The sequence below is a fragment of the Chelon labrosus genome, assembly GCF_963514085.1.
Source record: "Chelon labrosus genome assembly, chromosome: 19".
Lineage (NCBI taxonomy): Eukaryota > Metazoa > Chordata > Actinopteri > Mugiliformes > Mugilidae > Chelon > Chelon labrosus.
The window spans coordinates 19,108,911-19,132,740 of record NC_140352.1 but is presented as its reverse complement, the minus strand read 5'-3'; the positions used below and the strand labels follow the sequence as shown (position 1 = coordinate 19,132,740).

The following is a 23,830-nucleotide window of genomic DNA, read 5'->3' as shown; positions in this document are numbered from 1 at the left end:
AGCTAACGTACAAAGCTAGTTATTTTCTTTTTCAGAACTGTCCTGGGATATAACTTGTCTTCTAGAAGTTATCTGCTAGAGTTAGCAAACCTTTTGTTTGTACGCTGGAAAGGCTGCAGGGAAATTTATATCTAATTTAGTTTTGACTGTAACTTTTTAACCCGTTTCCTTTACAAAAAAAAGCCCTTTATGCGATGTGAGGCTTTTACAAAGTAAGGTCACTTAAGGTTACTTAAGCCAACTTTCTGAACATTCAGACACTTCCTCTTCCAGCTGGAAACCAAAGGTATCACGTGCTGTCGGCACCGCGGACCTCGCTGGTAATACCTTGCTCCAACAGACAACGAAGTGTGCACCACTTCCTCTTTGTAGTTCATCAGATGCCCGAATCACTTCTGCTCTGCGGTGGTGGACGGGAGATGTGAGAAGAGGCTGGTGATCCGGGAAGGACAAATTGCGGGCTTAGGTCCACCAGCCATCTGTCGGCTAGCACAGCTAATCCCTCTGCATGGGACCGGGCTCCCTGGTAGCTTCTCTACCTCAGTATGCTCCACCCCAGCTCACGCCCTCCCTCTCTGATCTGGTCCCTCTTACCCACCGAAGCGTAGCCCATGTCCCACCGCGTCACGTCAGTGCTGACAGTGACCTGTATTATGTTTGTCCAGAGCCCTACTCTCTCGGGTGTGCCTGATTTGCATTAATCTCTTTTAATGTTCTTGACACGCGAGGGATGTTTAAGCAATAAGGCCACAGAGGTTAATACTGATTTTACGGGGTTGCGTGGAATTAAAGATAATGTAAGTTGTGATGCATGGCTTTTTAACTGATTTGTTATTGTTGACTCAGTGTAACACCTGGCTCAGTCTTCACAAGCGGACATTTTTGGGTGCTAAAATTTAGCTCACAATTTAGAGAGTCAAATTTTTCTTTCAAACCAGAAACTTTTCTATCGTTTTCATTTTCTCGCCAGTTAGTTTCAGACCTAATATTCGGAGCTGTTTTTTTTTATTTTTTTTTTAAGTGTCTAATGCTACTCTTAAACTTCACAGGGAGACAATCTAAATTATTACTGAGTTGGTGCGTGGCATGTGTGCTGAATCAATCTTGAGGAAGAGATTTTCTGTCTTGCTTTTGTGCAGTCAAAACATAGTCTGTCTCCCCAAAACATCTTCCCTTTTTGCCCTAGTGACCAAAAATGAGCTCATTATACTTTGCTCTCCGTCTCATAAACTACATTTTTTAATGTATCATCTTAGGTTTTGACCCGGTTGGATTAAAAATAGGGATTCCTTTTCTTTCCTACACAGCAGTTTCAGTTTTCGGTCTCTCTCTCTCCCTCTAATAATATACGCTTGGACTGGATCTAGAATTGCTTATTTCTGGCTGTCTAAACTAGGCTGCACTGATGTGAAACCCAGTAACCCTTTTCCCTTTGCCCCTGAAGCTAGTGGACTTGAAACATCTCCAAAAGCCTTTTTGTGTTTGTGTGTCTCAAGCGGACCGAGCAGGTGGTAGCCTCATGAGATGGTGGCAGTTCACTGACTATTAGTCTCTGTCCAGATTATGACACGGAGTAAAGCCTCTCTGGTCTGATCTGTTTGGTAGTTTATGGCCTTTCAACAGCAACTGCATGTGCGGTTGTACACAGCGTGTGTTTCCATTTTTTTTTGTTAGGATTAAAAGCGACACTCAACGGAGGCAAGAGAGTTGCAACATGCAGTCAAAGCACATATTAAAAGATGTAATATTTTGCTAAGTAATTTAGTTAGTTGCTGCTTTTTACCAACATGGCCCTGTTTCTAGCCGTCTTCTCACCAGCAGCTCTTGTTCTCTCTATTCATTGCCTTCTCCCTCTGTCTTCCTGTCACGCAGGGCTTCTTTCGGAGAAGCATCCAGAAGAACATGGTGTACACTTGTCACCGGGAGAAGAACTGCATCATCAACAAAGTCACCCGCAATCGCTGCCAGTACTGTCGGTTGCAGAAGTGCCTGGAAGTCGGGATGTCTAAGGAGTGTAAGTATAAAAATAACGCTACCCATAATGCCCCGCTCCCACAGGGCTTTTGGGGTCAATCACAGATCTCATCATAGTTCTTTAATCCCAGAAGGGTTAGCGTGATTGTTAGCCCTGCAGGAAGCCTTAAGTCAAGAATTTGTTGACATTTGTTCCACAGCTAGCACTGCATAAGCATTTACTATTGATGCACACAGCTTTGGCAGGGACTTGGCTGGGAGTGTTGGCTCTTTTTCATTATTAATCTGCCCAGTATCTTCCAATCTAATTCGATGTCATTATTTCATAATGCTCTCATTGGGTGGTTATTTAAACGAGAACATTCCATGGTCTTGGTAAAATCTAAGCGGTTGCTATTAAATATTTGCTGTTACGCTTTTAGTTGATTTTCTTTTTGGGGCGGGGGGGGGGTATTTTGAAAAGAATATCCGGCGTATAAGCGAGACAAAGGGCGGCCGTGATGCAGGCTGGCAGTAACAGTCAGGGTGTCGCCAGCCTTGGCAGGCCCGTGTGATGAATATGTTCTCACCTGCCGAGAGTGAAAGAGCAGGCGTCTGCTCCCATCATTGCACCCCGGGGGCTGTGAACATACACACTCGTACACACACGCACGCAGGCAGCCAGACTTGATAAAGTAATTGGGAGAGGTGTGACCGCAAAGAACTTGGAGGCCAGCAGGGTTTTTACCTCAACCAGATCACATGACAGACACTGTTACACGCACACTCTACTTACTACTGTTTTACACATCACTAGTCTACGGGATATTTTTGCTCTAATAAATACTGTCCAGTGATCTCTAATAGGGCATTTATCAATAATAGGCATATATGAAAATAAAGGATCGCACCTTCCCTCCCTTCTCATGCATACAACCTCCATTGCTCCGTCTCTCTGTGCCTCCTGTCTTCCCAGCGCTATTTACCTCATCTTTCTGGTACAGCAAGTGCAGGGAGCGTTCCCCATGCCACAGCACTGTGGCTTACAGTAAAAGAAGTTATCCTCTGAGCTCCTTACCTTTGAATGGGGCCATTAATCATGGTTAGAAGGATCACAGCCAGCAGCCAGCTCTTTTACACACATGCGCACACACAGGCACTCCGCACGCGATGGGGGTTTAGACTGGGGTTGGAGAGCCATCTAGTGTCGAACAAGCAGTACTGCACACGAGAGAGCAGGTGAGAGAGGGTTGTTCTGAACGGACTCAAGGTTGGAATTTTTTCTGCATTTATAGATTTTCACCCGCCTTTGCTCAGCCTCTTTCGGTTCAGTAATAAGACATTTTTTTTTTCAGACTGTGGTCATTTTCTGCAGAGTGTGCAGACTGCTTGTCTTGTGGTCACAGCGGTGACTTTGGCCAGTGCGACTGGTCTGTGCTGCTGAGGAGGGAGAGGCTGGCCATCTGGGGCCAGCAGGGACTCTGACACAGACACGAAAATGCAAGCAGTCGTCAAAATGCTCGCCTTTGCATAATTTCATGCACAAATTATGCGCGCGCAAGGTGACAAACACAGACTGCTCTGAATAAGAACGCCAGAACAGAAATACACTCGGACAGCTCCACTTAGATCAACACGCACGCAGAGAATCTGGACCCCCTGCTAGCGTCTGGGGACGTCTGGGTGACCTTGTGTCTGCTGGCAGACAGCTCCAGACGACGGTGCCAGGCCTGCTGCCAGGTGGCAACGCCAAGCAAGACGGCGTCAGAAAGAGGGGGGGAGGGTGTTGGAGAAAGTGAAGGGTTACAAGAGGGTTGCACCCATGAGCATGTCGTCAGTCATCGTGACCGTGTGGTTGAAAGAAAACAGCTAATTTTGGCCAAAATGAAGGGTTCAAAGTTTCTATCCATATCAAATAAACCAAAAAAGTTTCAGATATTAGAACGACTGGCTCATTTATTCTCTTAGAACAGTAGATCACCATTTGGGGCTGTGATATGTCCAAGGGAAGTGAAAAACATATGACCGTTTGCGTTTTACTTGTTAAGTAGTAGGTACTTCCACATCTTAAGACCTCTAAAATGTTCAACTTTAACTTCCTTGGATAAAATAAGCCATTTTTTGTTAATGAAAACAAGCAGAAGGGACAATGCATTAGTTACTAATATGAGGCATTTAAATTTATAAGCTATACATAAATTCCCACAGCTGAATAAGTGTCTTTTTCCACTGTGGACATTCAGTTCAGTTGCACATCCTCTTTACTGTGTTTATGTTAGAGTTCAGAGCAGCCATAATTCCTCATTGCACCCCCCCATCCTCTTTTTTTTCCCTTCTTCTTTTTGTCAGACTCACAAAGTTATCGCCCACATTTTCCTCGAGGAAGGTGTTATTCAGCGATAGGGAAAAAAAAAAAGTAATAAAAGTAAAATAAGATGAAGCGCAGGATGATGGAGAACAGCGCAAAGGGAGGATAACATCAGCCAGAGAGGAAGGATAGTAGAGAAAGATGAAGGCTGCGAGAGCGGAGAGTATTGAACCCAGTGTGAGTGAGAATGAAAATCTAGAGTTGAGAGAGGAGCGTGGGGGAGGAGGAGGAGGAGGAGGGACGAGAGGGGCGGGAGGACAGAGCGAGGGGGAAAGTTTCATCACTGTCGATGTTGGCTCTGCGCTGCGAGCAGCAGGAGCAGGGGGAACATTGACATTTTTATCTTTCCATTGAATTTAATCTGTGTGATGGACGAGCTGCCAGCGCTTTAATTTTCCTCACACGAATTATCCCTGTCTGCCCACCTCTCTCTGTCTTGTACACAAACACACACACACACGCGCGCGCACAAATGCATACACACCATGGCACAGAAATTGTCTATTAAGTGCACACTGCAGCTGAAATCCACTATGAGAAGGAATGATTGAATGATGGCTCTGTGTGTGTGTGTGTGTACCCTCACAGTATTCTGTGCATGTAACACACCAGCTCTTGTAAATCATTTTTATGCAATGAGCACGTAACTGCAAACAATCCAGGATGCAAGTTCCCCCATTAGCATTCATATTATCATAATACATTTTGAATGATGCATTGCTTGAAGCTGACACGCACACAAACATGAAATGCACATTTGTGTCCACACACATATATACACACACACACACACAATAAAAAAAGAAAGGCAGTATTTCTTTCATTTGCGCTCCCCCACCACAGGCCTCCTCCCCCAAGTTATTGCATGTGGCAATTCGCCATGACAGATCGCCAGTCGTGCCTAATAGTTCTTTAATGACTTCATTAAATTGTGTTGTGCGGCTTATGATTGTGCTGCCAATTTGTCAGTGCGGGTAATGTCTGGGCACTAGGGATGCCCCACTTTTATTTGTGAATTAATTGGACATCGACTGTGTTGCAGCCCCCCGCCCCCTCTTCCCTCCCCTCGTGGCAAAGAGGACACAGATTCCCAATCAGTCCCACAAGCGGGGCTGGCCCAAATATGTTCAGCGGCCTTCTACGGTTTTACGCAACTGCCCTCCAAAGCTGAGGGTTGTTAATCAGGGAGTTCGCCAGACATAATTAACTCATTAAAGTAAAAAGCACATTATTGTTTGTCTTGTTTTCCCTGACATGATTTAGAAATCTGTCTCATTGTAACATATTGTATCATTTTGGATGCATCATTGCCTAAGTTTGCACAGACATTATATTCCACTGATAATCAGAATAATAACCCAATCAGAATAAAAATGTCTTGTGTAACTACATCAGCTGGAACAGACTCAATCGGAATTTTTAATGCGATTAAGAGGGGCGGTGTAAACCATCCGATCAGATGGAAAATATTAACGCCTAATAACCGTGTTAGCACTTGATCTGATCGTTTGGAGCACACCCAAGCACGGAGAAAGAACACCTTGCTCGTGTTTGCACCAAATGGGGGGACATGACGTGACAAGTTTCCCGGAAGGACAGAAACAAGAGAAAAGATGAGCAGAAGCCTGAATCGATGTGGGCAGCGCCATTTAAAATGTGGATCCAGTTTTGTCGATAAAGTTGAGGATGAGAAATGTTTGATTTCCATGACATGTCTCATAAATAAATCAAATAAATACATGTTCTCACTGAGGCTTTGGGGAATGTAGATGCATTTGAACTTAACAAATCATTTTATTCAGCCTCTGTGTAAATAGTTACATTGTCTACCACAAGTCTACCACATGAGGACCAATAAACACTGTAAAATAATGCATTACCGTTGTCACAGCAGGCTCTTCTTCGTTTCTCGCTGGGATCAGAACTGCTTAGCGATAACATAATGCAGGATCAGACTTCTAGCCCCCGCCTTCCTGCATCCCTTCATGTTCCTCCCAGGCAGGGCGGCCTGTCTGTGGGCTGATGAATGAGCATCAGCGCAGAGTAGTGCTTCCCTCCTTGGCCTCGGGCCAGGCCCCTCTGTCAAAGACACTGATCTCCCATCAGCCTGAGCGTTCTCGCCCTTAATGGTCAAGGTTAGGATTAAGACAAGGAAAATCTGATCTCGGGTCAGTGGATGGGGGAGATGCATGCACCTCGAGGGGAGGTAGAGATTGGAGGACGGATAGAGACGAATTTAGAGTCGGAGGATGATTTAAAGCCAAAGAATGCAATTTAAGAAAGGGCAGTGCGTCGGTCGAGAATGAAACAAACTGAGAGGACGGAAAGGAAAGCGAGAATGTGTTGTATAACCAATAGAAGGGGGGGAGTAAGAGAGAGATTGCTGGAAGGTTTTATTCCAGTACGAGCGCTGCAGCCGAGCCCTTTTAAAACCATTAGAGGCAGGATATTTGTCATATTATGTTATTAGATTAGCCGGGACCCCTAATGAAAGCTATGGCAATTTGTCAGCCTTATGGATAGCTCCATCCCCCACCACTATTTATCAACTGGCACCCCATCTCACCCTGTCCACCCCACCCCCCCAGCCTCAACACACACACACACACACATACACAACCTAGTCACAGCTAAACTGCACCCCAGTGTGGATGGGCTGGGAGAAATGGATCGAGCTTGTAATGGGATTCCAATGCTAAACACCCCCGCCTAGTGTTTTTTGTCATTTGGGGTGAGCACACTACTCTCAGCTAGATCGCCCAGAGGGGAACGACAGTGGATTATTTCAAGGTTTTCTTCTTTCCTCCGTCTCCGTTACCATGGCCCTTCCTGGATGGAGCTGTCTCATAACATTTATCTTGGGATATGGGTAGATGTGGTTGGTGCCGCTGTTTGCTGCGGACACAGCATCCTTCCTGCTCATGACTTTGCCTTTGATCTTGATCTCAGTTTACCTTGAGGTGGTGTCAGGAGGTTTTAAAACGTGACATATGCTATTCAGCTCGTGTAGCGGGCTACCTAAAACGCACACTATACAGCAATGGATCTAAATATCAGTGGTTTTGAAATGTTTCGCGATACGACTGAGCGCCATGACGAGTTGTTTGTCCCTTCACTGAAACATTTCTGTGGTTTACCCTGATCCTGGTGTCTCTTTGCCCCATTGTAGCAGTGCGGAACGACCGGAATAAGAAGAAAAAAGATGAGAAGAAGCAGGAGTGCACAGAGAGCTACGTGTTGAGTCCTGACACCGAGCAGATGATCGACAGGGTTCGCAAGGCACATCAAGAGACTTTCCCCTCTCTCTGCCAGCTGGGCAAATACACTACGGTCAGTGGCATGGAGCTTTGTGTGTTAATTGGGGTCAGGTTATTTTACTGTTTACAGTGAAATTGACCTGAATTTCTCTGTTTTTACAGACTAACAGCTCAGAACGACGTGTATCCCTTGACGTAGACCTGTGGGACAAGTTCAGTGAACTCTCCACCAAGTGCATCATAAAGACGGTGGAGTTCGCTAAGCAGCTGCCCGGCTTCACAACGCTTACCATTGCCGACCAGATCACTCTCCTCAAGGCTGCCTGTCTGGACATCCTGGTACTAAAAGTCTCAAAACATAGCAAAACAATAAAAACTTGTGAGTTGTGGGTTAACATTTTAAACGCTGTAATGTCTCTGCCGTCCACAGATACTGCGGATCTGCACGCGCTACACACCAGAGCAAGACACCATGACTTTCTCAGATGGACTCACGCTAAATCGGACCCAGATGCACAACGCTGGTTTTGGTCCCCTCACTGACCTGGTGTTTGCCTTCGCCAACCAGCTCCTTCCTCTGGAGATGGATGATGCAGAGACGGGGCTGCTTAGCGCCATCTGTTTGCTGTGTGGAGGTATGAAAAGTCCCCTGAAAACCTATCTCGCATTATCTGGCAAAGGACATTTTGAAAAAGCCTCAGGAAGCTTTATTCATTTGTCTGAAACGGAATCAAAGACGTTGTCATCTTTGGCTTTGGAAGAAACGGTCGTAGTTTAGCAATGTTGAGCACCACCTAGTGGCTAACTGTGAGTATTGACACATTTTTTTTTTCTGTACTTTGTGTATTTTCCCACAGATCGTCAGGACTTGGAAGAGGCAGATAAGGTGGACGTCCTGCAGGAGCCTCTTCTAGAGGCGCTGAAGATTTATGTAAGGAAGAGGAGGCCTCACAAACCACATATGTTCCCTAAGATGCTGATGAAGATCACTGATCTGAGAAGCATCAGTGCTAAAGGTCTGTAGGACACTTGGATTAGTGGATTAATCAGTTGTTCAACTAACAGTTTAGTTTCCACTTTAAAATATTTAGCATTTCTTTATTTTCTGCACCTCTTGCATCAAAATCGAACACAAGAGAATAACAGAATGAATAGATGTGGTGTGACTTTGGTTCCTTACATTTTTCTGTGTCTTCAACCCTCTGTAGGAGCGGAGCGTGTCATCACGCTGAAGATGGAGATCCCCGGCTCCATGCCACCTCTCATCCAGGAGATGCTGGAGAACTCAGAAGGCCTGGAAAGCGGGGCGGCAGGCGGACGGCCCAGTGGTGCTCCCCCAGGCAGCTGCAGCCCCAGCCTGTCCCCAAGCTCTGCCCAAAGCAGTCCAGCCACACAATCGCCGTAGTAACGGCCCACCTTTTTATTTTTCTCTCCACGTTGCTCTCTGCCTCCTCCCTCAATGTTCGGAAGAGGAGGGGCGAAGGAGGTGGGCCTTGACCCTAACTGCTGAACACAGGAGACTGGCAGAGCCAACCTTCTCCTCTCCTACAACTCAAACCCCATCTCCTGATCGGCCTTACCTCACTCTGGAACACTGTCCAGGTGTGAGGGGAGGTGAAGCCGGAGCAGGCCGGGGTAACAGGATGCCTCTGAGATACCACACCGTAAACACTGCTGATGACTCTTCCTCCTTCTCCCTCCCCTCCCCACCTTTCTCAAAAAGACTGATGGAAACTGATGTGGATGCAGCAGAGACCAGTTTTGAATGAAAATGAGAATGTGTGGGGCACAATGGGACGGATACACGGACAAGGACAATGAACACAGACTGACTTGACAAACACCAGACACTTTTTTTTGTTGTTGTACTCTGAGGCAGACTGCAACTTTGGGACTTGTCAAAAGACCCCACTCCTCAAAGACTTTGGGTCTTTTCTCTTTTTCCAATTTCAAAAAACAGATTTCGTACAAAAGATATATAAATATATATAGAAAAATTAAGGAACTATTGTGATTGACATGTCCAGAGCAGAATGGCAGGTTGAAATAAGGACATGTTTTCTGAGCTGAGATTAGAAATGTTGTTGTACTCCTTCACCGTTTGAATCTTTTCTTACCCATCGAGAGTATTGAGAGAGACGTTTAAGTTTCACATTTGTACATTATTCTAATTAACAAAAGGTGTTGAAATTTCTCTCCAATCTACACACGCCAACAGATACACACACACACACAAACACACACACAAATGTGCACAGAAAACAAGTCGCAATGAATATCACCTACTATTCCAGGTTGGATTTGTTTTCCTTTATTCTTTGTTTTTTTTTTTTTTCTCTTCCAAGAAAATGGAAAAAAAATGATTGTATGAACTTGGTTGTATGATATGGTCACCGGTCCTTTCAAAAGAAATCAAATTAATGAAGATTCATTATTAAGGTGTATTTTAAGTAGCCTTTGAGTTTGTGTATATAAGCTGTATTCATTTCTTTAAAACTATGAAGAGTTTTAGGCTTCACCTGATTTTTTTTTTTTTTTTTTTAAGAATACCTTTTATGTGTTTTGTTTATAGGTTTGTGATTCAAGGAAAAAAAAAAAAAAGACATTTTGAGCACATTTTACTGAAGGAAGTTCTTTCATGTTTTTTGTGTCCTACTAAATAGCGGACAGACCCTTCACCAATCACTGGCTGTTCAGAATGTGGCTTTCACAAACGATATCAACCTTTTGCCCCTTTCATTTTTAAAACATGTTTTATATGTACAGTAGATAACAAAGTAGCACTCCTGTCGGGGCATAGCTTTTTTTGGGCCATGTAGCAGAAAGGGAGAAGGTGTTTCTGAAAAGGGTGAGTTCGCTGCCATCTTGCTGCGTGGCCGTTGAGCGACAGCAGCTGAGCGTCAAAGAGAGTTCAAATGTGAAGATTGGTGTACATATACGTTGTATTAAACACAGGTAACTCTCAGTGCTCTCTCTATGGATCAGTCTGTAGTGGATGGGAGAAGACTAGCTTGTATTGGTCCCCCCCCCCCCGCTCTGTCGGGCGAGTGAAGGTCCCAAATGTGATGTCCGTCAGCTAAATCCTCACAGATCTCCCCCTACCAACCTGTGGTAGAAGCAAATGTTTGACCTTGAGTAACCTTGCGCCCTGTGACTCACTTTACACCAAAACGCCTTCACCATGAAACCATCTTTACTGTACACACACCAATGTCTCAGGAAGGAATCATTTTGTGTGCTTGGCCTGTTATTTGTATATGTTCTGTGCTGCACCCCCTCAAGCCTCCAATCACAGATGCACATGTTCTCACACACACACACTCACACACATCACACACACTTCTGCTACTGAGCCCCTCAATTTTTTTCTTCAATCACTCACTTTCGTTAGGCCTGGCAGACCGGGACCTGCGCAGAGAGACACTGACAAAAAAAAACAAAAAAGAAAACAGACCCCCCCAACCCACCCACCCCCGGTCGCTCAGCGTTACAACATAGGATGCCAGTGCGGAGTCTCTCTGGGTCGTTCATGTGTACTTTTTATTTGTACGGTCAAAGCTGCTTTCATCATTTAGGACTCAACCTGTCCAGAACAGCGCACAACGTTTCCCTCCACAGCTAATCTGGAATAGCAACAGACACACCGTCAGTTTGAGAAGTATGGAAATTGTTGCAATTTTGTCAAGATTATCAAGCGACTTTGAGAAAAAAACAAACAAAAAAAACAACAAAAAAAGATTAAAAAATAAAACCAACATTTAATAATTAAATGTGTTTGTGTTGTTCATTGTGTCACTCTTTACATACGGCGGGAAAAGCAATAACTTTCGTAAAAGTTTGAAGCCCAATATTTTCGTATGTAGATCTACATAGTATTGAAGTTTTAGCTCCCTCTTCTGGCAGTGGGAAGAAATACTTCAACACATAGCACTATATTTTGGTTAAAGACTCAAATTTAACTGTTTATGTGGACACCAAATAAAAAAATCTGTGATAAATGATGCGTGTGTTCACATGACATACAAGACATTGATCAGAATATACCTTTTTTGACTTGAGTGATGCTGTCCCCTGTGGAGCCTTGAATTTTCCAGAAACATTAGATATTTTTTTTTTCCTCCCAACTTTATTGACAACATCAACTTTAGTCAGTGGAAGAACATGTTTGAGAACAGTTCCACCCACATCTATTCTGGCTTAGCTCTTCTTTTCAGACACTTGTTTGAACTTGTTTTGCTACTTGTGGTGGCTGTGGCTCAGAAGATGGAGCGGGTTGACGTCTGGTACATAGACCACACATCGAAGTGACACTGAACTCTGAGTTACTCCCAGTGATCTGCACGGTTGTGTGAATGAGTGATGTACCATTGTGACTGTAAAGCTCATAGATCACCAATATGTAGAAAAGCTCTAAATATACAAGACTATTTACCATTAGGTATACTGTGATATAGAGATTAACTGAATCAACATTACGTGAACTCGTTTGGATAAAACTTGAATGTAACATTAATTTATATGTAAAAGTTTGACTATATATTTTTAGAGCATAAGTCAGTGTCTTTGCTAATACCATGACATTTTATTGCAGGAAAAGCACAAGTGTGACTAATAACATTAATAAAGCCCTGTTTAGATGACCGAGTAAATCAAACCAGTGCACCTCAACTCTTGTTTATTGTGTTAATCGCTGTTCTGTTCCGCAATTAAATGTCAAAACGTGTGAACATGGTTTCTTACGACTAGTACGAATAATTAAAAAAAATAGATATTTTATGCTTTGTTATCATATATAGGCCCTACTGTGTATTTATAAATCCGTATATAAAGCAAAGTCAGTAATGAGTGTTACCAGCGCCATTGACAATAGTTCTGTCCAATGGCACCGAGGTATCATGCTCCGCCCTCTAACTGGGAGAGTGACGCCACAACCAATCAAAATCCTTCGCGCGGGATTTCAAATATTTTCAAATTACTATCTCCACGTCGAAGTGAGATTGTTGCGCCACATTTGTAAACAAAATAGTCCCTTTCGTGTAACCGCGCGGTAAATTTAATTCGCACAATCAAATACAACTTTAAAAACGCAGCAAGCCTAAACAATACACAGATTATAACCCAAAACCTTCGTTACTCAAAGTATTCTAAAGGGTTAGAGTGTGTGCGTGTAGTTTGGCGGAGTGATATCGCAGCACCTCTCTGGAGCAGGCGAAAGAAGACAAGGGTCGGCTCTTCAAGGCAGCTTACGTTAGTTAGTAGTCGTCGGTAAGTTAGTGTGACATGCTGTTAAAATAAAAATTCACTTTATCACATCCAGGTTTATGTTTATGGATTGTCGGACGTCGACGCATCTTTGAACGGACTTTCAGGTGAGAGTACAATATTCTTAATGCTAGGAGACTTTTTTTTTTTTTTTTTTTTTTTTTTTTTTTTTTTTAAATACCGTCGTGTAACAGTGGCGACAAGTTATGCTTTAACGTTTATTTGTTGCTAACTCGGCCATAAACGTATCATCTGTAACAACGTACAGTGTTTTAAAATGCAGTTTCCAGCGAGAATTAATCCCTAAACTGGCAATATTCCAACCAAGTCCACATTACACGTGGTATGTCAGCTGTATTTTAACTTACAAACATCATTCTTCGGATTTGAGTTGTAAAATAAAACCCCGAAATACCTAAATCCTGCCTAAAGTTAAAAACATGGGCTGAGCTAAACAATATATAACTAGCTAAGCAGTGACAGCGAGTTAAAGCCAGCTGCCTAAGGACATGTTAAACACAGAAAATGTGTTAATATTCTCGCACATGCTCCTTTCAGTTTTTTTTTTTGTTTTTTTTTTTTACATGTCCCTGAAAATCTTCTTTCTAACATCGAAGTGCTAAGTTATTTAAAAATTAAAAGTTTGCTGACCTATAGTGACGCCGCCGTTCAGCTGCGTGAAGTTTGACACTTGTGTGTTACCCATTGTTCACAGGTAACACAGCAAAAATGCCTTTGCATGGAAAAATAGTCGTGATTAAGAGGAACGGAGGAGATGGGACTGAATTCCCTCTCACTGCATCATGCTTGTTTGGAAGGTGAGGCCATAAAAATGCTTTTAGTGGATACAATGTGAATTTGCTTTGTTTTTCATATTTTTTGATTCAATCGTCAACGTGTATTGTTTCACTTTTTATCTGCGGTAGATTTTAAACTGGACACAACACTTGCGCATGCCATGTTAACGTTTACAATGTGTAGCCTCATGTTGCGGCTGAGAGTTGCTGTAGAAACTTTGGGTTTGGAGGAGGGCCATCTTCTGCTGACGTCAGGTCCCACATGTCGGCTCACATGTAGCATACGTACACTAACTTGCCAGTTCATTAGGTACACAGGACTGTGTCTTCATGAAGGTTTTCAGCACATGTTTAAAATAAATCTGTTGATTCAACCGGGTTTTCTATTTGGGGGATGTTGTTTGGCGTACTTCTGAATGTGATGTTTTGTACTGACACGTGTTTCTGTTAGTTTTACAACCCCATTTTTGTCAGTGGACTAGGTCAAGTGACAGTAATACTGTTTTATTCAACCCAGTTTAACAGCATCACGAACTTCATTCTCCAAAATGATTATACAGTTGAATTGATACCTTTCTGACACAGTTTCAGCATAAACTGAGTGGAGTTGAGATTTAGTGCAGGATTGTTATATTAGAATACGCTCATTATGAACTGGCAAGTGCGTATATACGTGTTTCTGTTCATGCTGAAACTTTACATGAGAATGAGACTTCCTATTGTAATTCTATAACGGACTCCAAGTTTTGCAACATGGAACATGTGCTTCATAAACTTAAGAAATACCAGTTAAATGTAAACATAGTGACATTATACTTGTTGCTAAATGCTTCCTATGTTGACATATTTGTTCGTTTGTGTTCTTGCAGGATGCCTGACTGCGATATTCGCATTCAGCTTCCTCAAGTCTCCAAGGAGCACTGCAGAATTGACTTGAATGAAAATAAAGAGGTGATCACAAACTTGTTATTAAGTTGCAATGCTACTTTTGTCGGCCATATAAATGTTCATTGCTTAATTAATTTATAGGATTTACTGAGGCAATCTTGATCTAGACACATGGGAATGATGCATATTCTGCTGTGTGTTTCTCCCTCCCAGGTCATTTTGACAAATTTGAGCTCAGTGAATCCAACATGTGTCAATGGAGAGATTTTGAAACAGTCTGAGCGTTTGAAACATGGAGATGTAATAACTGTTATTGACCGTTCTTTTAGGTGAGTATTATAACAAACCATTCTGATGTCCTTATAACCTCAGTGTCCTGCTCTTGCCTAGTTTCATGGTTCACCCAAATTTAATCTAACAAATAATAAAGTTTTGCTTGATTTGCGACTTTTTTCTAACTTTTTTCACCTATGAATTATAAAGGCTGTGTTTAAAAATCAAAGTTTGCACAGCGGTTAGGGTGCAAAGTTGAGATGTCGCAGACCCATTCAGATAAAAGTAAGCACAAAACCATCAGATGAACAAAATAGCTGAGGATGGTAAAATGAATGACATGTGTGGCAGCATATATTGATGTGTTGGAGGTTATTAAGTCGAGCATTAATGTGTTGGTCACATTGGTGGAACTGATTTAAATACTGCCAGGCAGCTTGTAAATTCCCCCCAGGATCAATAGTCTCATTACATCATGTTTCATTTATTCATTTATTTATTTTAAATATTTAAAAAGAAGAAAGAAGGTAAAACTAGTCCCATGCAAATAAGCCTTGAGACAACAAAACATTTAAAATGTATAAAATAAATCCTGGACCTGCTGTTCTGTTTTTTTTTTTTTTAGTCGATATTTGTTGTTGTTGTTACTTTTAGCAACAAAAGTAAATCTTTAATTGATCTGATTTAAAATATTATGGTGGTAAAATGATCATTTGTTAAATGGGTGAACAATGATATGCATCTTGCAATCCTATGCGGTTTGACATAATCTATTTCAGTAGTGTACATACTTAATAGAATGAAAAAATTGTGATCTTACTGCTCTGATGTTAATTCTCTGTTCCCAGTCTTACATATTGTTACTTATAATTATTTCAGGTTTGAGTACCCTCCAGCACCCACACCGAAGAAGAGGTCTTCTGTAGGGGGCAAAACAGAAAAACTCAAAGTAATTGAATGATTTATATTTTATCCCTGTTCATCTCCAATGTGTATACACTGACAATGCATTAGTGAATTTTATGTATGTAATAGGAGTGTCTTATGTCTAGGTTCTTCAGAATCAGCAAGTGTGTGATGCTGCCATTGTTGAAACAGGGGAAAAGAGGATCTCCACAGGTAAGTTAGAATAATACACGTTTTTCTGAATCGGTATTTTCTATAAAACTAAACATGGCTCCCAACAGACAGTGAGGAATGAAAAATTGAGAATAAACAATACATCTGTGTAACTAAAGCTAATGGTAATGTACAATTAACATGGTTACTGAATGACATTTTACTGTATATTGTACAGATGTGAATCCATTGAATGTATATGTATATGGCTCTATCCTAATTCTGTTTTTATGTCAACCTAATTTGAAGTGGCAAGTGTACTAACCTTTTTCTATTTTCTTAAAAGACCCTCATCTTAAAGATGGAGCCAACAGTGACAACATCCAGCGATCCCTGGAGAAAACTTTGGAGCTGGAGTCCAAGAACGATGATAGCTTGCTGCAAAGCAAGACCAACTCCCCCTTTAACGATCTGTATCAAATGATCAAAAAATCTCTGGATGTTAAGACCCCGTGGAAGTCTTCCTCTAGTCAGCTTCAGACACCTTCCTCAAGGTTTGGTAGTCCACAAGTTGGTTCAGCGAGGAAGAATGATTTAAAACCTGTCACTTTTACAGAAGACAAAGGCACTCCTAAGAAAGGTTATCCCAGTGTCTTTGCTGAAGTCGAGGGTAAAAGTAGTGGAACCCCAGAGTCGATGAAGAAGCAGAGGAAGTCCATCCGGATCCCTTCTACTGAGATGGTGGCACTCAGAGCAGAAGAAGCATGTGAACCTCAAAAGAGAATCAGTGGAACACCACAGAAGTTTACTGTGTGTGAGGTTATTGAGCACATTTCTGCTCAATCACCCAAGTCACCAATGAGAAAGAGGTCAACAGAAGTCACACCAGCCAAATCTGCAATGTCTGAGGAACAAAAAGAGCAAGCAATGAGTGCTCCCAAAACGGAGCAACGTCGGAGGACATCACCAAGGAATTCGGGGAAAGCTGAAAAAGGTTTTACTGCTAGTTTTTCTCCAGTAATTAATAAACACAACTATTTAAAAAAATAACAATTGTTAGATTAATACTAATGTACAAACACTTTTTTTTCCTTAGTGAAAGAAATGTCCAAGAAACGAAAAAGTGGGGAACTTGGAACAGACTTGCCTACACAACAGATGAAGAAGAAACGGGTTTCCTTTGGAGGCCAGCTGAGTCCAGAGTTATTTGACAAACGACTGCCTCCTGATTCTCCATTGCGCAAGGGGGCCGCTCCACGGAGAAGCTTGTCTCTCTGCAGACGCAAGCAGTCACTCCTTAGACGAGCGTCTGTCATTGGCTTGATAACAGTAAGGCTGGGTGATTTCATTTAATATTATAATTGCTGTCATTGTGTCATAGTATCTATAATTTAAGATATGTCTTGTTTTCACAGGAGCTTGAACACGAGAGCCCCAAAACGAAAAGTCCTGCAAAGAAGAGAACCCCATCGCCCAAGAAGTCAAGTGCCAAGACTGCTTCTCCAAAGACTCCAACATCAGGAAAGAAAGTACCAAAATCTGCATCTCCATCTCCCAAAGCAGCATCACCTGCAAAGAAGTCTCCAAAATCCAAGACTTCAACACCAGGTCCGGTGGCCTACAAAGAAACTCCCTTGGGCAAGAGAAAGTCATCCCTGGGAGTGTCAGGTCCTGCCTCTCTTGAGAGCGCTCCCTCTGTTGGTGTAACACCTGCTACAACCCCCTTGAGATCAGGAGTCCAGACCCCCACGGTGCAAGGGCGTTTCTCTGTGTCACGGATCAACACACCATCTCCAGCTGTAGAAGTTGACGCCGTCCCTGAACAGTTACCATCACACACTGTTACACCTAAAATACCTATAAGGAGGAAGAGCATGAAGAGCGCCACACGGAAGACTCAGAGTATTTCCAAGAGTGCGGTAAAAGTAATGTGCAGAAGAAGTGGCATATCACGGGCCTCTATGAAGGGTATGTTAAAATTTGAAATATTGTTCAAATTATTCATGGATTATCTTGTCTTTGTTGAAATTTAATTTCACAAAAATTGATTTAAATCTAAATTTCATTTTGATCTAAATGGCAAAAATAAGTCTAACCGTCAGTCTAAAACTGGTCTGTCAAGTCCAAGCAATGCCAATGTTGTCCATGGAGTGTGTGTTAAGCAGAATAAGTTATGTCTCTGTGCACAGTTATAGAGATTCCATGATTTGACTAATGTGCGACTATTTGTTTGTTTGTTTCTCATTTCCTTCCAGTCATGAATTCCTGGGCAGAAATTGTGAAGTTTGGGCAAACTAAGGTTCAAGCTGTTGCTCCTCCAGCTAAAAAACAGGTCATCCAGAAGACCATGAAGAAGGCAGCACCCAAAACACAGGTAAAAAGAGATGTAACAATTGCAAGGAGCCTTTTCAACAGAATGGTATTTTTTAGATTTGTAGCAATCTTCATGTTTTGGTTGTTAAAGAAAATTCGATTCTTATTATCTTATTATATTCTTATACTATTTTTTTATGACTTTATTATGACTAAACTCTTTATTTCAATGAATTGTTTTATTTTAAATGTCTTTTGTACTACATTGTACAGTTTATTGCAACTTTTGTTGAGATGCTTAGCCTTTTACAGACTCCAGTGACCACATCTTTCTCTCTTGCTCAGACACCTGCAAGAAAACTCAAGGGATACATGAGCACTGGACATGCAGATTCACCTGTTACCATCGTTGTGGGCAGAGCTCACAAACAAACGGTTACACATCTAACTGGCGCTGCACCAAGAGTTGTCCTGAATACTGCACTCAACAAGAAGAACATGAAGATGGATGAGGACTTAACTGGTAACTACCCCCTTTCCATCACAACACATGGAAACACTTGTTATGTATTGTTTACTTCAGCTTTGTATGTGCTTACATTGTGTTTTCAGGCATTCCTGAAATGTTTAAAACTCCTGTAAATGAAAGAAAGAAAAGATCTTTAATCACTCAGAGCAGTGCCACAAAGACACCAGCTGGAGCTCAGGGCCCATCTGTGATCGAACCATCAGTTCTGAACACACCTGAGGAGACAGGTAAACTTTTCTTTTAGCTGCCATTTTAGAACAAAAGCGTAAAATGTGTTTTTTTTTTTGTCAAATTAAATGTGATGAGTCGTTGGTATAAACTGAAAAATGTGACTTGTCTCACAGGTGAAATGATAGTTTCTCCACTGAGTGTTGCATCTACTGTCAAAGACAGAAGATACAATAGTGAGGCAGTCCAGCGCCTCCTTAATGAAGATCAAGAGTCCAGTTTTATCAGTGACATCCCTGCCTTGGAGAATCACTCTGAATCTAATGAACAGCAAAGCACAGATTTGAAGACCATCTCTGTAACGACCCCCAAACAGAAGCCTGAACAACAGGAGTGTCTCACTGGAGTAAAGAGGACCATGAAGACCCCAAGACAGAAATCTGAGCCAGTTGAGGACTTGAGAGGGAAGATTTTGAAAACTCCTAAACAGAAAACTGAACAACAAGAGTGCCTCACTGGAGTGAAGAGGATCATGAAGACCCCAAGACAGAAGGTGGAACCTTTAGAGGACATCAGAGGCAAACTTCTCAAAACTCCCAAACAGAAGCCTAAACCACAGGAGTGCCTGACTGGAGTGAAGAGAATGTTTCAGACTCCAAGGCAGGAGGCTGAATCCCTTGAAGATCTTCAAGGAGAACTTCAGAAAACTCCCAAGGCCGTAGAAGCAGATGCTGTTGAGGAACTCCTGGTCACGCCAGCACACATGCAGGAATCTGAAGACCTGTCTGAAATCACAGACATGAAAACGACAGACACGAAGATCTCTCCCATAGTATGTCTCACAGATATTAAGAGAATGACACCCAAAGAGAAAAATGCTCCAGTTGAAGATGTGGTTGGAGTGAAAAGGATGACGAGAACTCCCAAAGTGAAGGGTGTACCTGTTGAGCAGAACTTCGGCCTCAAGAGACTCATGAAATCACCAAGACTTAGGGGAAATCCTCCAGTGGATGACTTTGAAGGCCTTCAAGAACTCATGGAGGAGCCGCTGACTGTTCCCACAGGACAACTGGAGACAAACAAGGTAATAAAGTATGCACTTGAATCAACTGCCAAACAAATACTCCAGTCAGATTTAGTATTTGTCTCGTAAATATTGGCAACATTGTCACATGACAGGAAGACCTTGATTGTATAGGAAAAACAAAGAAATATGAATGCTCACATATTTTAGTAGATAGTATTACAGAGTATCAATTCATTGATAGAAACTCAGTCTAAACATTTAGCATTTTATTATATTGAGAGGCCAAAGTCAGTTTTTTGTTAATACTGTATTATTTTGATTTGTCAGATGCCACTGACTTGACTTGACTTGTTAGATTTGTCTTAATCAAACCCTTAAATGAGATTGGAGTACATTCTAAAATGTATTTTTGATCTGTTCAGCAGGATGAATCACAAATGGATGCTGGAGCAGATGTTGAAAAAGGTGGGTTAAGTTCAATAAGAATAATGCTCATGCAAATGGTCAGCAAGTTAATAGTTTTTGTAAAAATTTACTTGAAATTGCCTGACTGAAAGAACCATGGCACATAAATGACATCTAGACTGTTCAGGTTATTGACACCTACCATGAACCCATAAACATCACTTCAAAGCATTGTAACAATGGTGTCTGAAATGTATTGCAAATATTTAAATCCCTAACTTTTTCCCTCATTTTCTCATTTTAGAAACCAGTGAAGTTGTCACAGATGACCACTTGGAGGTGCCAAGTGAACAAGATAACAGCGTGTCATTACAAGCCATTGAAACCAATTCTCCTGAAGTACAACAGGAAGCGGAGACTGCTGCTGACAAAGTTATAGAAATGGAAACCGCTGCAGTGGATCCTACCCATGAGAAGAAATCGGTTCGAGGCAGAAGGGGAAAAGCAGTGGCATGCAAAGCAGCTCAGGATAAAGAAGAGACACCAGAACCCTCTCAAGATACTGTCCTCCCTGTGCCAGTCAGAGGAAGAAGGGGAAAGAAAAATGAAGCTACAGCTCCCCCTGCTGTTAGACAAACAAAAGGCAGAAATGCAAAGACCACTGAAAGCGTGGATGTGGAGATCACCGTGGAAGAAAGTCATGCTCAGCCTTCCAAAGTTGCTCCTAAACTGAAAAGAGGAAGAAATGTCAAAAAAGCCACTGTTGATCAAGCTGAAATGGCCCAAGAAGATGCCACTGAAACTGAAATGGCTGTGAAACTTGAGAATGACCAGATCCCTCCAGTTGATGTTGACCAAGAAGCAAATGACAGTGCAGCACCCCAGGAGAAGCCTGTGTCGAAGCCCAAGCGTGGTAGAACACCCAAACAAACTACACCAGAGGAGCAAGATGTTCCCCAAGCTGATGTAGCGAAAGGTGTGCATTTGTTTTTTCTCCCCATAATGGTTTGACTAGAAACCACTTAAATATTTAGACTAAAGGCAGTTGGGTCAAAACCTGCTATTAGAGCACAGCTGATGATGAAAGTGTTTGCTCCATACTATAACAATTGTGTCTTTGGTCTCAGCCATTTGAGGCAAATGTACTGTATTTACTGACCTGTTATTTCACTGATGAATGATAAAGTAAAAGTAACATGTCATCTTTATCTCTCATTTTAAAAGCAGATGAAGTCTGCAGTGACCAGCTGGAGGTGTTGCCAAGTGAAACTGATGTACATATGTCACCTGATGCCATGGAAACGGTTATCCAGGCTCCTGAACCTGAGAGTTCATCAGTTGTGGCAACGGTTGAGAAGAAGTCCGTCAGAGGCCAAAGAGCTAAACGGGTGCAATCTAAAGAAGCTGAGGATAAACAGGAGGCTGCAGAATACTCTGAAGAGCCTGTCATCCCTGCACCAGTCAGAGGAAGAAGAGGGAAGAAAGTGGAAGCCGCTGCACAACCAGCTGTCAAACAGACAAGAACCAGAAATGCAAAGTCTCAAGAAAGCACCTCTGATACACCTGCTGTTGAAACCCAACCGATGACTGAGATTTCCCCTGAAACTGATTCTGTACCGCCAGCAGAAGAGGCTGTCATTAAACCACTTAGAGGGAGGAAGACTAAGCAAACACCTGTTGAGCCAGCCCAACCAGAGGCAGAAGAAAATGATGCAGTGAGTGATGAACATCTTGTGGAAAGTTCTCAACCTCAGCAGCCCACTTCAGGAAAACCCAGAAGAGGCAGAAAGATGAACCCCGTTCCTGTTGAACAAAATGAGGCAGCAGAAGACGTAGAGGAGACCAAGAAGCAGTCTCGGGCTCCAATTAGGGCGAGAAGAGGAAGAAATGCCAAACAGGAAGAAGAAAAGCTGGACGAGACTACAGAATCCCAGCAGCCTGTTAAGAAATCGAGGAGAACAAGAAAACCTGAGCAAGACCATGTCGAACCAATTGAAGAAGTCTCTACCACTGATGTGGTGGTTCCAGAGATGGTAGAAACACTTGCTGAACCAGTGATGAGTGAAGAGGCTACTACTGTGGCTCTGAAGCCCAGGAGAGGACGAAAGGCAAAACAAGACACTGAGAGTGTAACTCCTGTTGAATCCACCACTGAGGTCCAAGACATCCCCACTCAGGCCAGCTCCACAGACAAACCTAAACGTGGTAGGAGAGGAAAGCAAGTTGCAGAAATGCCTGAAAGTGAAGTGGAGACTGAAGAGAAACAAAATGCTGAGTCTGTTGCTCCCACCATTAAACCTAGCAAGGCCAGGGGGGTGAAAACGGAGACTTCACAAGCCATTCCAGCCAAGAGAGCACGTCGAGGTACAGCTCTTCCTGTTGAGGAGACCAGTACAGAATCCACAGTCCCAGTTTCAGAGCCTGCTTCAGCTCCAGCTGAACCAGCAAAAAGAGGGAGACGGGCAGCTCCAAAGCCCAAAACAGATGAGGCCATGGTGACCAGTGCTGAGACAAATCCCTCTGAAGAGTTAAGCACTGCAGTTGTCGAAGATACAAAAATGTCAAAAAGATCTGTCAAGTGGAAGCTGGACTTGGATGTCATTGACATTCCAAAAGTAACACCTGTCAAGGCGGTCCGAGGTAGGAAGTCAAAAGTTGGGGACCAAGCAGGCGCTGAAAGCAAAAATGTGTCAAAGGATGCTCACAAACCTGAAGAGGAGGATCTCTCAGATGAAGTTGCTGAAGCTCAGCCTGTCAAGAGAGCCAGGAGAGGAGCAAAGGCTGACAAAACAGCATCCACAGGCAAGGTGGTCCTTCACAAAGATGCTGAAGCTGAAATGCAGCCAAAAACCAGACGGGGAAGATCAGCAAAGAAATAGATGCTTTTGTATAAATTGTCATTCAGTTATATTCTGTCCTTTTAAACTCAGTTTGTACTTTGTCGTTTTTTAGATTGTAGGGCATTGTCTTAGGAAGTTTTATAGACTGAAAATGAAGCACTGCTTTTTTTTGTTTTTACCCCAGTACAGCAGGGAACCTTATTTTAATCCTTTACTTTGTGACAAGTTGTATGTTATTCACAGATTCTGCAAATTTTATGGTGGGGAAAAAAATGATTAAATTTTTTACTTGTGGAAAGATTGGTGTGATTTTATTTTTTCTTGATGTCTAGCTTTAGCTCCAGAGTGCATTTAAATGTGGGCCTAATATTAATAATGTTGCTCTAATGATTTTGACAAGGTTAGTGGTATCTGCAGGCATGCAAACTCCTCACCTTTCGGCGAAATTCGCCGTTTTCAATCCAAATTGGGTGACTTATGTGATTCGTGCAAATCCGAGGAGAAAATATTTGGGGGGGGGGGGGGGGTAGCCTACTCGTTGACTTTTATTTTAATATATTTTAATAATATAATAATATAATGTTCTATATACCGTAAATCCTCTAATATTGGCCTGTATTCCATTAGCGGCCGGGTCTCCAACATTGGCCGGTCTCGCTGTCAGCGAAGGTAAATAAAGGCCGGTCTCTAA

At 42.4% G+C, this 23,830-nt stretch overlaps 2 protein-coding genes across 8 annotated transcripts in view; both read left to right on the top strand.

The window, feature by feature from the left end:
• raraa (retinoic acid receptor, alpha a) overlaps positions 1–9,779 on the top strand; it is a 137,091-nt gene extending 127,312 nt beyond the window's left edge. For 3 of the 4 annotated variants that reach the window (XM_084568152.1, XM_084568153.1, XM_084568150.1), the window contains 6 exons: positions 1,873–2,014; positions 7,491–7,651; positions 7,741–7,917; positions 8,009–8,213; positions 8,436–8,594; positions 8,787–9,779. In XM_084568152.1, coding sequence (XP_084424278.1) covers positions 1,873–2,014; positions 7,491–7,651; positions 7,741–7,917; positions 8,009–8,213; positions 8,436–8,594; positions 8,787–8,983 — 1,041 coding nt within the window. In that variant the 3' untranslated portion in view covers positions 8,984–9,779. The remainder of the gene's footprint in view (positions 1–1,872; positions 2,015–7,490; positions 7,652–7,740; positions 7,918–8,008; positions 8,214–8,435; positions 8,595–8,786) is intronic. The other variant, XM_084568151.1, reaches the window with a different exon arrangement.
• A 3,034-nt stretch (positions 9,780–12,813) lies between these two features.
• mki67 (marker of proliferation Ki-67) lies at positions 12,814–23,512 on the top strand. Of its 4 annotated transcripts, none has more exons than XM_084568304.1 (16): positions 12,814–12,947; positions 13,556–13,658; positions 14,507–14,588; positions 14,739–14,854; positions 15,678–15,747; positions 15,851–15,917; positions 16,204–16,851; positions 16,954–17,186; positions 17,273–17,825; positions 18,113–18,231; positions 18,516–18,693; positions 18,783–18,926; positions 19,044–19,951; positions 20,320–20,359; positions 20,604–21,275; positions 21,524–23,512. In XM_084568304.1, exons 2-16 carry the CDS (start codon positions 13,570–13,572, stop codon positions 23,176–23,178), a joined length of 5,574 nt encoding a protein of 1,857 aa, XP_084424430.1. In that variant the 5' UTR covers positions 12,814–12,947; positions 13,556–13,569; the 3' UTR covers positions 23,179–23,512. The 4 variants fall into 4 exon arrangements, with proteins under 4 accessions (XP_084424430.1, XP_084424429.1, XP_084424427.1 ...); XM_084568303.1 differs by having other exon boundaries at positions 20,317–20,359; positions 21,527–23,512; XM_084568301.1 differs by having other exon boundaries at positions 20,317–20,359.
• The last annotated feature ends 318 nt before the right edge of the window (positions 23,513–23,830 follow it).

Bases quoted from the DNA above. Each gene is read 5' to 3' on its own strand.
- mki67 (XM_084568301.1), top strand. From the start codon at position 13,570: ATGCCTTTGCATGGAAAAATAGTCGTGATTAAGAGGAACGGAGGAGAT. The intron at 14,589-14,738 runs GTGATCACAAAC...TCTCCCTCCCAG, and splicing joins ACTTGAATGAAAATAAAGAG to GTCATTTTGACAAATTTGAG. The intron at 17,187-17,272 runs GTAAGGCTGGGT...TTGTTTTCACAG, and splicing joins CTGTCATTGGCTTGATAACA to GAGCTTGAACACGAGAGCCC.